This window comes from Calypte anna, chromosome 2 (assembly GCF_003957555.1).
Source record: "Calypte anna isolate BGI_N300 chromosome 2, bCalAnn1_v1.p, whole genome shotgun sequence".
In the NCBI taxonomy this organism is placed as follows: Eukaryota; Metazoa; Chordata; class Aves; order Apodiformes; family Trochilidae; genus Calypte; species Calypte anna.
Genome location: NC_044245.1, coordinates 128027178 through 128041753, shown reverse-complemented (window position 1 = coordinate 128041753; position 14576 = coordinate 128027178). Strand labels below are relative to the sequence as shown.

Sequence of the window (14576 nt, the reverse complement as noted above, 5' to 3'; positions counted from 1 at the left end):
GGCTACCTGCTCGGTTTTGCTCATACTCTGAATATGCACAAATCAGTAGGGAAAAAAAAAAAAAAAGAAAAAATTTGTCCTCTCTCCTGCTTCAAGCTTTTAATAGCAGGAACTTGAACTGCAACAATATTGCTAACTAGTCAGAATACTTATGCCAAATAAATTTGTTTTCTCACAAGGAAAGCTTATGGCACAGCCAGTAATTCCTTAAAACAAAGGTTATACATTTTATTCTAACTCTTTTCACAGAAAATGTGAGTTTACGTATATATAACTGTTCTTATTAAACCACCATTATGCAGAAAAGGGGAAAAATAATCACAATGAGCATCTATGAGAAAGTGTTTCCCATTCTTTACCTATGGCACCTAGCCAGTCCTTGAATTACACTCTCTCATGATCACATGAAATAAATTACCTTGTTTGAAACTGTCCAGAACTGGCGTTCTGAAGTCATACCATGCAACTCAATCAATATCTGGCGAATCCTCCAAGGATCTACTGACAGTATAAGCTGATGTTCAAGCTGGCCAATATTGACACTTGCTGAAGCTAGAAGAAAAGCAATCAAGTCTCCAGCACATTCCTTCTTAATGACAATGCTTATATTTGTTTAGTGTACAACATTTTAAACACAAAGGAAAACAGCAGATACACCAATGCTTTTGCAGGCCCCACACATCCTTTTGTGCCTTTCCATGAATACCTTGTGCTAGCTTCCCAGACCTGAGAGGCTGCAGGACATTTTCTCACATGCAGCGGCTCTGAGTATTCCCTTATCCTTGCTACAGTGAAGCAGCAGGCTCAAGATCTGCACCAAAAAATGTGTTCCTATACTGCCTTGGTGAAAATATGTTTTCACAACTGTATCTAGCAAATAAGCTGAATGAAAAGATATGGATGTCACTTCTGTAGGTTTAAAACTTCATCTAGATGGCACCCCTGTGGTCCGGCTTATCACACAGTCACATTAGTCTTGCTCTAAGTCCAGAGGCCAAGGGCCCTTTCTGGGAATTGCTGCCACATCCAGAGTTAGTTCAAAACAGCTGCCACACCTCTCTTTCATGTGGTCAACTAGAACACAGTCACAACTGGGACATTCACCAGCTAAAACCAGAAAGTATTCTCTATAAACTTCTTCTGAAAACAGACTTGCACATAGTAACCTTAAGCATGGACATCACTGTCTCCATATGTTAATGGAAATACTGGTAAAATTACCCGGGATATCATAAAAAGAAGTCACAGGTTTTGTGCTCAGGTTTATTCGAGGAGATCTCTTCCGCATTTGATCAACGAGCAGCTTCCGTTCATCATCTTTCAGCAGTTTTATGAACAACTCGTGAGATGAAATCATGAAGACAAGCTGAAGATCCTCCAAACCCAAACACAAGTTTCTAAGCAAATAAAAAAGTTAATCCATGAACAGGAAGAAGCTGCTTATTTTTCTGCTTATAAGTTCTCAAAACATTTATTGTGCTGTTACACTGCTTATAAAGTGTAAATTTAGTTTTTACTTAATATGGGTACATACTTGAGAAATGCTGCCAATTTTCTCTTCAGTGCTTCAGAAGCATTTTCTAAGTTTATTGATTTCGAACAAACCTGGGAAAGAAAGCACCAAATCACTAAGCAGCCCCTGAGAACTCTTAAAATACTTAGTTACAGTGTTACTGCCTAGAATTCTGACTCACAATTAGTATCAGGAAGTATCCCTCTTCTCTAATGGGAGGCAACAAAGTGATCTGACAAACACTGTGACAAAAGACACAGATGGACAAGAGTTTCTTTCAAACCCCTACACAGGGCAGCCTGTTTCAAGCAACCCTGATCTTCCCTCATACAGCAATGACATTCCTTTTCTGTATTCCTCTGATAATTCAGGTGTGCTGACACCGAATGCGACGGTTATCAGTCAGCCTCACAAGTTTATTAACTACATAAGAAAGCCTTTTCAAATGAGTTTAAAATGGAACCAACATTTCTAAGAGAAAACCTGTATAAATCACTCAGTTTAAAAAAGCTGTAGTTGAAAGATAACAACATGGCTGAGTTATGATTGTAAGCCTGCAAGAATTTATTTGTTTTTCAGGACACTCATGTTATGTTCTAACACAAGCAGCTGATGGAACAGCCTTTGCTGCCTCTAAAGTGGAGAGTACTGCCAGTCAACTTTTGCCACATGCTTGAACAGCCAAGCAAAAGACAAGGCTCATATTAAGAAGATTTGAAAATAACAGCAAAGTAACAAAAGTAATGTGTTTAATTTGAGCAATACTACTTTCCTAAAAAGTTTCATTGAGGGAAATTGTTTAATTCTCACAGATAACTCAGGATCATTTCATAAAGTGCCAACTTTTACAACAACCCTGGTCAGGGAAAGTGGTACTCTTCAAGAGACTTTTTTCCTAGTATATCTGTCTTGGAGATTTTGTTTCTTTGTTCTTTGAAGAAGTGACAGCAATGCCACTACACAATTTAATGATGTCAGGAATTGCAGCAATTTTTAATCTAAGCTGAAGCAACAGGTCAACATTGATTCCTACTCAACAGATACAAACAGAGTTATGACCACAGATGTAAGACTAATTACACAGAATACAACTGTACTAACTGCAAAGAAGCTGAATAAAGTTTGAGAAGTTACCTTACAAAGTGTTTTTCTCTGCTTCAGAAATTTTAGCATTACTTGCAACAAAAATAAGGTTCTGTTGTGAAAGAGATATCTCACTAAATACTTGTTTCCCCTTCTAATTTCAAATGATTTCTTACCTCAAGAAGGAAGTCTATTTTCTCTTTGCTGGGTTTCAGGAACAGTTGACAGAACTGAACATCAACTGTCCGCCCCTGCAGTACATCACAGACCGTGTTGCACACACAGACTTTGAAACAAACTTCATCCAGAGCATCATTCCTGCATGAACACAAAACCAAAGATCATAGAACTGCTCTGACAAACAGAGTTGGTATCACAGCAAAACTCTAGGTTCCAGATCCCAAGCCAAGTTTGGAGCATGTGTCTCCATCCAAGACTGCACTCTGGGAAACTTGACCCAGGATCTCCCTAAGTTTACCCAAGACCTCACTTTTTTAAAGAAAAAAAATCCCTTCCAGCTCACAGCTCTGTTTCATTTGCAGACTTCATTATTGCTTCAGCATGAGCACCACAGGGAACTCCAGCTAGAGCACTGCAACTGGCACAAAGGTGCACTGCTTCCTGGCAAGCCTCAGGTGTGGCTGACACCCCAAAAGACTTCAGGAACATTATGCATCTCAGAACACAAAATCACTGGAGAAAACCCAAAACCAAATAACCAGAACCAACGGCTTCCTTCTCTTAATCTTCCTCTCTGTGCTTCAACTCAACTGCAGAGTCAACAACCCTCTTCTGTCTTGTACTCCTCACTGAAGGTGCTCAGTTACCAGCCATACACAGAGCTAAACAACAGCAATTAAGGTTTTTTCCTAAGAGATATTTATTTGATTTTTCTCTGGCTCAAGTGAAAGCTGAAATCAGTAAGTAGTAGGTTCGTACACCAGAGTCTGTCACCAAGAGGCAATGTGAAAATCAATACTTCTTTTTCCTTACACACATTTGTACAACTGAGCCTCTCACTTCTTCAACTGAAACACTTGTAGGCCCCTTCCCTTCAGAGAAGAATCATCATAGTGATTATATGGAGATGCTTTCCTTACAGTCCTGATTCAAGTGCCTAAGCTCCACAAAAGGTTGAATTTTGGATGTGGCCATGTGCTCAGCACTTCTCAGTTTGGAGCCATCCAGAAGCTGCCTTTCTAACAAGCCTACTCTCTGCTTATTATAAATATTTTCTTACTATACATGTGCCATACTAATTCTTCCACTGTGGGATAATTCAGCAGTGCATGAGGCTCCTAATCACAGATAACTACACTGCCTGTGTTCCCAATGAAGTACACAGTCCTGTGCAACATATTGCTTAGGATGGCCTGTATAACCACTTCGACTTCAAGTTTTAGAAGACCCCAAAAGACACATTAATTGTTGTAAATTTTATATATATCTATATATATATGTACTTATATATACAAAATAACACACATTTGATCAATTGACTTTGAGCACTTTACTGAGTTTTTTAATTTATGTATTTTTTACTCAGAAATTTTTTTCACTTAAGTCCACATTGAAACAGATCACAACATAGCTCATTACTGCTAACAGAAATAAAAGTTGAAGTTTCTTGGATGCAAGTATTTTTTGTTAGAAGATTTTCATAATAAAAAGTGCTTTTCATTATCATTGAACAAATCATTAATGTCTTACCCTAGCTGAGCTTTTTGGAAGAGCTCTCTCAGCACTGATTGCCTGAACTCAAAAGGTAAACTGAGGGTTAGATTATCTTCAAGGAATATCTTCACTAAGTCCTGCAACACAAACACAGATGGGTAGTCAATGGATAATGCAAAAAACAAACAAACCTAAAAAAGTTTTTTTTTAATCTGGTAAAAGTTACCAAACTAACCAAAGCAGCTGGCACCTGAATGCAATAAAATTCATTGAACAACCAACAAAAAAGTTCTACAGCATCATAAAATCAAAGGAAAAAAAGCAAACCCAACAAACAACACAAAACAACTTGCACATCTCAGCAGCAACACTCTCTGAAAACCAAAGAATTAGGTTCTAAAAAAATTCTAGACATCAGGCATAGGAATTATTTAGATTGTATGGAATCAATGATATTGTAATCTATGTAATTTATTACATATCAGATTGTGTTATACTCCTACATCTGTGTGTTCTCAGACAGTACATTAACATTTAACTGGAACACTTAAATTAAAATCCCTATCAGTTCAGGGGGAATCATAGAATGATAGAAAACCCTCAAATAAATGTGTATTTATTTAAGCACCCTACCTGATAGTTGCCAGATTTCATACAGCTGTGGATTTGACTATAAGGTGTTGCCTGTTGAGATGCATCACCAGAAGATGAGGTGGGAATTCCACAAGCTTGACAGTACCCAGCCAATCGTTCTTCATCAATGGTAAAATGAAGTGATGATGAACCATTCTGAAAAAAGAGGTCATCAAATCTTAGTGGCCAAAATATTAATGAGAAGTAATTTGGAAACACTTGTGAGTTTCCCAATTAACAGTAAAAACAGTAAATAATGTTCATGCACATGTTTCTTTTTTAACAGCATACTTTTTTTGTGCTCTTTAGAGCACAGACTATATTTTTTCTATTTAAATACATTTGAGTTTTGCAGTCTAGGGAATGTAATTATGAAGCAAAATTTTAAAAATGGAGCAAATCTTAGATGTAAATTGAAATGTTAAATTTTTTAAAAGGTCAGAACATAGATGATCTGATTTCCCCAGGAAAGGTGAGTGAGTTAACTTAAAGCATGGAGTTCTATCTGGTTACCTTCCTTGAAAAGACATCACTACAATCAGAAAATCACAATGGACATCAAATGCTCAATCCAGTTAACACTAGTAGTGGAGATACTGTTCTTGATTTTCATTCATCAATACAATTTGTGCAACATAATATTAATTACAAAATGTAGAACAAAGCAGCAATATATTGCAACTTCTTGCTATAATTTCAAACAAGGGCCAATGTGAAAAAACAAAAATTGCTGTTAAAATACCATGAAATTTCTTCAAAGATTGTGTGTACCATCAATAATTATTAAATTGCTAATGAAGCAAGCAATAATAGACAAGTTATTTTTAGAAGAGTTGAACATACAGGCTAATAAAATGTTCATTACCTTAGCAATCAACTCCTTTGTTTTGAAAAACTTTTCTTTAGCATTTTCTTGAACAGCTGCATTCGTAGCTCCTTGTTGAAAATAGATTGCACCCAAATCATAGCAAACCTGCAAACAGCATTGACATAACACACATTGCCTTGGAAATTTACACAACATTTAAAGTCAAGGTTAAGTGTTTCAGCTCAAACCTGACACAATTTAAGCTATTCCTACCTTTATCTAAATATATACACACTGCATACTTTTCCTCATGTACTTCAATTGTTTCCTCTTTAACTGCAATCTCAGTATGAATTATTCTGCACAGGCAGTACAAAATACACAGAATGATTTCCACATATTCATTAAGAACAATGCAGTTAAGTTGCCCTTGCCATGTAATGGTTTACTCTGAGGTGTGCAAGGGAAGTGAGGGCTTGGGGGAAGCAACAATATTTACAGTGTTGAAAAAAGTTCTAATAATGCAAAAATGAAGCCCACAATATCCCACTGCATTAAAAAAAAGAACACAGGAATATTAATAGAAAAATACTGCAATTTATCATCTCAAAAGTATTACTTAAAGCTTTGTCTAAGGAAATAGACATAAACCAAGAGCTTTAGCTACCTGGCACTGTATCTCCTCTGCACTGATTTTCAGTCCAGCTGTGGAACTCTCTGTCTCTCCATTCACCATACCAGGCTCCATGGCTAATAAATCCAGAGTTCTTATAGTGTGGACATAAAGATCCTTGTTCATTTTAAGTGCTCCTTCCAGGACAAGGATGGAATCAGCAGCTTGCTCTTTCAACTGCAATAGTTCAAAGGCATTGAAGAAAATTAAACTCTTGTTTTTGAATTCAACTTGAGGTTTAAACACTAGAAGTGCAACTGTACAGTAAAGGGATATTTAAAAAAGGCACTTTTATACACCTGTCTTATTGCTATGTACAATCTGCTCCCATGTTTCCTGTACAGTAAAGAAACTTGTGACTTCTGCTTCAGATTCAAGTACTCAGAGAAACAGCATCAATTCTTCCACTTGAAACAAAACATTTTTCTGTTTCACCTTCATCTTTTTGTCCATTTTTCTGATTATCAAATTATGCAACAGGCTGTAAATTTTCTTACTTCACAGCTGAAACAAAACCAGTTTCTATGTGAGCAGGTCTTTTCAAAAATTCTGATGAATAAGTAAAACAGTTAGACAGTATCCATCTCCATCTATTTGAAAAAAATGAAAGTTAAAAACTGTAGAAAATGTATAATGTAAATTCTGCAACTGGTTCCAAGTAGTACAAGTGTAAGAAAATGAGCTAGGCTACTTATAAAAGTAGAAGGTGTGTTGTTCCTCTTTCTTTTCTCTCTCAAAGGAAAACATTTTAAGCACAAGTAGCCTTCTGTTGAAAGCTACATACAGAAAACAGTTTCTAAATCCTTTTTAAAAAGAAGTATTAACTGTTGAATTTTGGTGCCATATGATTTTGCACCTGAAGCATGGTATGATCTTAATCACTAACCACACACTAATTTTGTAAAGGCTTCATATGGCTAAAAGCATCCACTGATGAATTAATACTTGAATGTCAGAAAACATTCCATGATATCCAGCACAGACAGCACTGTCTGTAAAGTACACAGTGGAACTGTAGCAAATATTAAAAGTGGCAAATATAACATGAATCCAACAAAACAACTGTGATTCAATTATTTCCTGACCATTTGTATTTACATGCAAAACCAAACAAAACCAAGAGAATAAAATTAAGTTTCTCACCACTTTCAAAATGTTTTCAGTTAGTTCCTTTTCTTGCTGCATCTGGTTCATCCTAGAAAATACAAAGAGGTCAAGATCTCAATTCTAAAACAAGACTCCATATTCTTCTACTTCATGTTCTGGACCACAACATTTAATTCATAATAAGTTTTAATTACACTTTAAACATCATTATGCAGAACCACTGACTGCTCTTAATTATCTATGTCTAAAACAGAGATTTATTTAATGACATGTAGCTTTGGATGAGAACATGATTCAATAAAATGGAATTTACAAAATTTTTGTGGCTTTTTTCTTTAAAAATCAGACTTAATATTAGCAAAAAAATTCCTTCATTATCATGAAGGAATCAGCCTCAAGCCCCTTGAAGCTTCACTATTTAAATCTTCTCAAGCATGTGTCAGGGGCAGAAGTGCATTCATGTGTTTATGTGAAAACCAAAAGTATTTTTAAATTATTTCCCACAGAGATTTTTTGATTCAGGTCAGACTCCGATTCATATGGGACAAGATTTGTCGTAAAACAAGGAGAAGCAGCAGTAGTATTTTTAAACAATATATTTACCAAACTCTCTCAAACAAGTATGGCCTAATACTAGAGCATAAAGTTAACACAAAACACATGGAAAGTACCACTGACATACTGAACTTTTTCAGAGAGATTCATAACAAAAAAGACATTGGAATTTAAAGACAGGTTGTAACTAAATCCACACAACTTCTGGAATGCAAAATGAATACTGACTTTAAATTACAATTACCTAATGGAGCAATTTATTTCTCAAGTCACCAAAATAATGCAGCAAACTGCTATACTGGAACAACTGTATAAAGCAAGTTAGAATCATAGAATTAGCCGGGTTGGAAGGGACCTCAGAGATCATCTAGTCCAACCCTTGACCCACCGGAGCAGTTGCTACACCATGGCACTGAGTGCCACATCCAGTCTTTTTTTAAATGTCTCCAGGGACGGAGAATCTACCACCTCACCGGGCAGTCCATTCCATAGCCTAATCACCCTCTCCGTGAAGAAATTCTTTCTAATATCTAACCTAAACCTCCCCTGGCACAACTTAAGACTGTGTCCTCTTGTCTTGTTGAAGGTCGTCTGTGAAAAGAGTCCAGTTCCCACCTCGCTACAGCCTCCTTTCAGGTAGTTGTAGGCAGCAATGAGGTCTCCCCTGAGCCTCCTCTTCTTCAGGCTGAACAGCCCCAGCTCCCTCAGCCTCTCCTCATAGGGCCTGTGCTCGAGTCCCTTCACCAGCCTGGTTGCCCTCCTTTGGACCTGTTCCAGGACCTCTACATCCTTCTTAAACTGAGGGGCCCAGAACTGGACACAGTACTCGAGGTGTGGCCTAACCAGCGCTGAGTACAGGGGCAGAATCACCTCCCTGGACCTGCTGGTGACGCTGTTTTTGATACAGGTCAGGATGCCATTGGCCTTCTTGGCCACCTGGGCACACTGCTGGCTCATGTTCAGTTTCTTGTCAATGCAGACTCCCAGGTCCCTTTCTGCCTGGCTGCTCTCCAGCCACTCTGTCCCCAGCCTGTAGCGCTGCATGGGGTTGTTGTGGCCAAAGTGCAGGACCCGGCACTTGGCCTTGTTGAACCTCATCCCGTTGGAATCGGCCCAGCTCTCTAGTCTGTCCAGGTCCCTCTGCAGAGCCCTCCTGCCTTCGAGTTGGTCCACACTTCCTCCCAGCTTGGTGTCATCTGCGAATTTGCTGATGATGGACTCAATCCCTTCGTCTAAGTCGTCGATAAAGATATTAAACAGAACTGGGCCCAATACTGATCCCTGGGGGACACCACTAGTGACCGGCCGCCAACTGGATGCAGCCCCGTTCACCACCACTCTCTGGGCCCGGCCCTCCAGCCAGTTCCTAACCCAGCACAGAGTGTCCCTGTCCAAGCTGTGGGCTGACAGCTTTTTCAGGAGAATGCTATGGGGGACGGTGTCAAAGGCTTTGCTGAAATCCAGGTAGACCACATCCACCGCCTTCCCCTCATCCACCAGACGGGTCACCTGATCATAAAAGGAGATCAGGTTGGTCAGGCAGGACCTGCCCTTCCTAAACCCGTGCTGGCTGGGTCTGATCCCTTGCCCATCCTGCAGGTGCTGTGTGATTGCACTGAGGATGATCTGCTCCATGACCCTGCCAGGCACTGAGGTCAGGCTGACGGGCCTGTAGTTTCCCGGGTCCTCCTTCCGGCCCTTTTTGTGGATTGGCGTGACATTCGCCAACTTCCAATCGTCTGGGATGTCCCCCGTGAGCCAGGACTGTTGGTAGATGATAGAGAGAGGCTTGGCGAGCTCTTCTGCCAGCTCCCTCATCACTCTTGGGTGGATCCCATCCGGTCCCATAGACTTGTGGGGGTCCAAGCAGCTCAAGAGGTCACTGACTGTGTCCTTCAATATTACAGGGGGGCTGTTTAGATTTTTATCACCTTCTATAGGCTCCAGAAGCCTAAGAAGTTACTCTGAAGTAAAACAAGATACAAGAGATGTACCTGTTTAAACCAGGCAGCCAGCATTCTGCCTGGGAAAACTGCCATCTCCCTATCTCCCCATGATTTTTCATGCCTCTAGGTCACTAAGACTATAATATATTGAATGAGTAGAACAACAGACAAGTAAATCCATGTATCAGGAATGTCTGGTGAGAAAAAAAGAATATACTTCCAATAAATGCAAGTTTTCTATACTACAACTACCCATTTTAAGCAACTGTATCTTACTGAATATTTGATTCAAATGCAATCCAAATTAAAATTCTGATTACAAAATGCACATGAAGCTCAAATGAATTGTGTCTTTAACTTACACATTTAACTGAGGTGGACCAGGTTTTGGTTGCTTTACAGGAAAGCTGCTTTGAACAATGGTCCTTATGGCCCTATACAGGGGAGAAAATTAAGCAAAAAATGCCATTAGCTTCAGAAATGTAGCAAGCAGATTGCATACCTCTTACAAATATCAGTTTATCATTTCAGATACATTATACCATTGGAATACATCCTCTACTCAAGAGCAAATACAGTGTTTAAGAAGTGCTCTTACAGCCATAAAAACTTAGAAGACACCAAGATTTATATCTTTATGAGGTGACACTTCAAACCACTACCAGTGGAACATCAGCAGTTGAACAGCTTTTCATACTCAGCTCCTATAAGCTACCTACAGGTCACAAAATTACTACTAGTTTAAGATTTTCTCCTTCTGTGTACAAGTATATAGACAGAAAAAAACATTGTTTTATTCTATTACAATTTTAAGATTACTCTCTTAAAATAGTTACCATCTATTGTAGAGTAGTATTGCCATTGCAGTGGTTGGGGGTAAGCTGGACAGGTCTACATCCACATGTTTAGTTCCTGGGGGAACTTTGCTGATACAAAGAAGTTCATTCAGTAGCATGTTCAATACAGGAACAGACAAGCTATTAAAAAAAAAAAAAAATCAGATACCTTGCAAAGTAATCTCACTCCTGGAAATATTTAAATAATACATACAACTATTCAGTACTGTATTATTACTTAATAACCCATGGCAGTAAGGGTGCTATGTTTATTTAGCATAACTAAATGCCCTGGCAGCTGAACTACTACTGTACACCACTGCATTAGCCCACACAGACACATCCCCAGAACAATGCAGTCACCTATAAAGGCAGGACCCAAACAATAAGAAATTATTTTCAAAATACTCCCAGACTGTACTTCTAGAAGGTAAACAACCACATTTCCACTGCAAACTTAATTTCACTTAAGTAAAGGGAACATTTCTCTGTTCTCTTATGGCTTATCTCCCTTTCTGCAGCACCCACCAGCAAACAGTGAAGCTCAGACTAGGAACTGGAATAGAACACTATAGAGCACTGGAAGCTGTATTATGTAAAATATACATAAACTGGATCAGAAGCTTCCTTAAAAAAAATGAGAAGGCTTGCAGGCTGGACTGCTTCATTCCAACTTTTTGAGGTATAATTTAACACAACTGGAAGACTAATTTAGACATAATTTAAAATTAGAAATTATCAGCTACTGCCAAAGTACCTTTCATGTCACAAAAAAATTACATTTTTTGCAAAACTGGCATTGAAACCAATGAGTCAAACCACACTTTTAGCAACTAAAGCCAGAATTCCCCTCTAACGAATTTTAGGTCTTGCATAATATCAGACTCCAGGTCTGTTATTAAACAGACATTTTAAACTAGCAAACAATGTTTTTGCTACGTGATGTCCAGGAATCTTGTCACTGGCAAGAGCAGAATATAATTAAACTGGTTATAACAGCAGAAGACTTAGAAAAAAAATGGACTCTTTTTTATCTACCAAGGCTGAATCTTTGGGCATAAGCAGCTAAAAAACAAAAGCACATATCTTAATTAAGAACAAACTTAGACTTAATGAACTAAAAGAACTCTTTAGTAGATGAAATTACTTCAGACTGATTCTCATAAAAACCACATTTAAACAAAACAATCCTATCAAACCCCAGAATCAGCCCAATAGAGTCATACAGTAGGGCTGCTCTTGCAAGCTGGACTGCACCTGCATTTTAAGAAGCAGAGGTACTATTTGACAGAAGACACACAACGAATAAATGAATAAATTCTTCCTGCAGGAAAGGAAGCAGCCTTAAAAGACCTCCAATTTCAAACATGTCAGAATGGGGAAACTTAAGCTTGTTTTGTCACTGAAGAAAATACAACCTAAAACTCCTATTTTTGCAGTTTAGATGTGTACATCTTCATGCCTAAACCTCACTGTTCTTCTCTAATTCCAAAACAGTTTGGCTTTGCTCAAAGACACTGCCTTTGTCAACACCCTTTCCTAACTCAGAGATTAAATTGAACTTGATTTCAGTTGTAACACCCGAGACTTTTCTTAATATAAGACAGATTCTGTCAGAAAAAAGAACAAGACAGATTTCTATTTGTTAAAATAAAGAACTAAAACCACTTCCATTTAGTAATCTCAGCATGACAATGAAGAGACTGTACCTTTTCTCTAACACATCCAAGTCCCACTTCAGATGAGCCGCAACTTTAAGAGCAAGGAGTTTTAAAATGCGGTTTCTTTTGTTATCAGGTGGTGGCTGCACTTGATTTTGTTCATTCACAGATGGTTTTGAAGCTTGTTCCAAGAACTGGACAATCAGCTGCACAGGTGGTGGATCTACAAAAAACAGAGCCACTCTTCAGATTCTTTGTAAGCCCAGAAATTGTTGCAACCAAAAAGAGGGATCTCGCCTCATTGCCGTTTTTATAGCTGACAACATTTTTATAGCACCTGACATTTGGGATTCTAATGCCAAATGCTGTCTCAAACCAGACAGTTAAGATATCTTTATTTAACCTTCAGGTTTACATGGTCAGGGTAATCACATTCTGATATGTTTGCATTAATTATGTCTCAGTACCTGCATCTACAGAAAATAAATGCTGCCTATTGAAACAGCAAGTTAGGTATTGTAAAAATATAGACTTACTTGCAATTCTCTACATTTTAAAATATGTTTACAAACTGCTGGTACTTCTGAATACATCTGTAAAATACTTTTAGAATGATTTAAAGAAAAAGGCCTCTAGAGCTCTTCCTTATAATAAATTTTCTCCAATACCTTTGAGCTGTTTTGAGAAACTGAAGCCAAACTGTAACAATTACACTCTCCCTGAACTTTGTGAAACATAAGACTGATACTAATAATTTTTAAATGCAAAATATCAGTATAAGATCTAAACACAAAAATAAAGCCAGCCAATGCTTAAATTTACTTTTTATAGAGGTAATACTGTCCCAGATTTTCCTATATCCTCCACCTGCTTGTAGAATTCACATAATGAAAAATATAATTCCCACTTATGCTCATAAAAAAAAAAATCAGTTGGTTTAAAATATGCTAATTTTCCTATAACGCAATGGACTGGGTTTCTATTCATTCCAGGCCTCAGAAGACACAGCACTTTCAGCACTGAACCTTTAGGAGGCCTCTAGTGCCTTGCCTGGCTGCCCTAACGCGCCCAGACCGGCTCCTCGGATGCAGCAAAGACCCGCGGAGCATCCCCGGGGGGAGCCCAGAGAGAGGGAGGGAGAGACGAGAGAGATGAGGGAGGGAGAGACGAGAGAGATGAGGGAGGGAGAGACGAGAGAGATGAGGGAGGGAGAAAAGGCGAGGGAGGGACGAGCGAGGGAGGAATGGAAGGAGAGGGGAAGAGGAGAGAAAGAAGGGAGGAAGGGAGGAAGGAAGGGAGGAAGGAAGGGAGGGAGGGAGGGAGGGACGAAGAAGGGAGGGAGGGACGAAGAAGGGAGGGAGGGACGAAGAAGGGAGGGAGGGACGAAGAAGGGAGGGAGGGACGAAGAAGGGAGGGAGAGGCGGGGGAGGGACGGGCGAGACGGGGGAGGGACGGGCGAGACGGGGGAGGGACGGGCGAGACGGGGGAGGGACGGGCGAGACGGGGGAGGGGGGACGAGGGAGGACGAGCGGGCGGCAGCAGAGGAGCAGACAGGCCCCGCCAAGGCAGCGGAGGAACCGCAGGGGAAGGGGCCCGCAGGGAAAGGAGCGAACCCTTCTTCGCTGGGACCCGTGGGCAGGGACGCTGAGCAGCGCCTGCTGAGGAGCCATGGGGAGACAGCCGGCAGGGGGGCCGCGCCACACGCACCGGGAGAGGCCTTCTGCAGGTGCTGCTCCAGCAGGGACTCCTCCAGCAGGAACTCGAACCAGGAGGTCTGCGGCGGCGTACAAGGACGGCTCGAGGTGGCGGCTTCCCGGTCCGCCGCTTCCGCGCTCATGGCTGTCCCCCGGCCCTGAAGCCGTCCCCACCCCGGTACAGCGGCCGCGCTTGTCGCACCCTCCCCCGCAGGAGACGGTGGTGGCGGCGACAAGATGGCGGCTGGCCACCGCCCCCTGGGCCGTGCAGGGGGACGGACCCCGCTTGGACCCGCCCCTCAGAGCGGAGCCCCGGTCCCTAGCGCAGCCCGGGGCGGGGCCCCGCTCACCGGGGCGGGAGGACCGGGGCTCTGGCCGCCGGCTCCCATAGGC

At 40.4% G+C, this 14576-nt stretch overlaps 1 protein-coding gene across 1 annotated transcript in view; it reads right to left on the bottom strand.

The window, feature by feature from the left end:
- Positions 1-14576, bottom strand: part of INTS8 (integrator complex subunit 8) — a 25788-nt gene extending 11212 nt beyond the window's left edge. The window contains exons 1-13 of the mRNA XM_030445195.1: positions 14197-14576; positions 12538-12712; positions 10829-10969; positions 10355-10426; positions 7528-7579; positions 6379-6561; positions 5769-5876; positions 4904-5059; positions 4307-4407; positions 2773-2914; positions 1535-1605; positions 1222-1397; positions 419-552 (exon numbers count right to left, since the gene is read on the bottom strand). Of these exons, the coding sequence (XP_030301055.1) occupies positions 419-552; positions 1222-1397; positions 1535-1605; positions 2773-2914; positions 4307-4407; positions 4904-5059; positions 5769-5876; positions 6379-6561; positions 7528-7579; positions 10355-10426; positions 10829-10969; positions 12538-12712; positions 14197-14326 (1641 nt within the window). The 5' untranslated portion in view covers positions 14327-14576. The remainder of the gene's footprint in view (positions 1-418; positions 553-1221; positions 1398-1534; positions 1606-2772; positions 2915-4306; positions 4408-4903; positions 5060-5768; positions 5877-6378; positions 6562-7527; positions 7580-10354; positions 10427-10828; positions 10970-12537; positions 12713-14196) is intronic.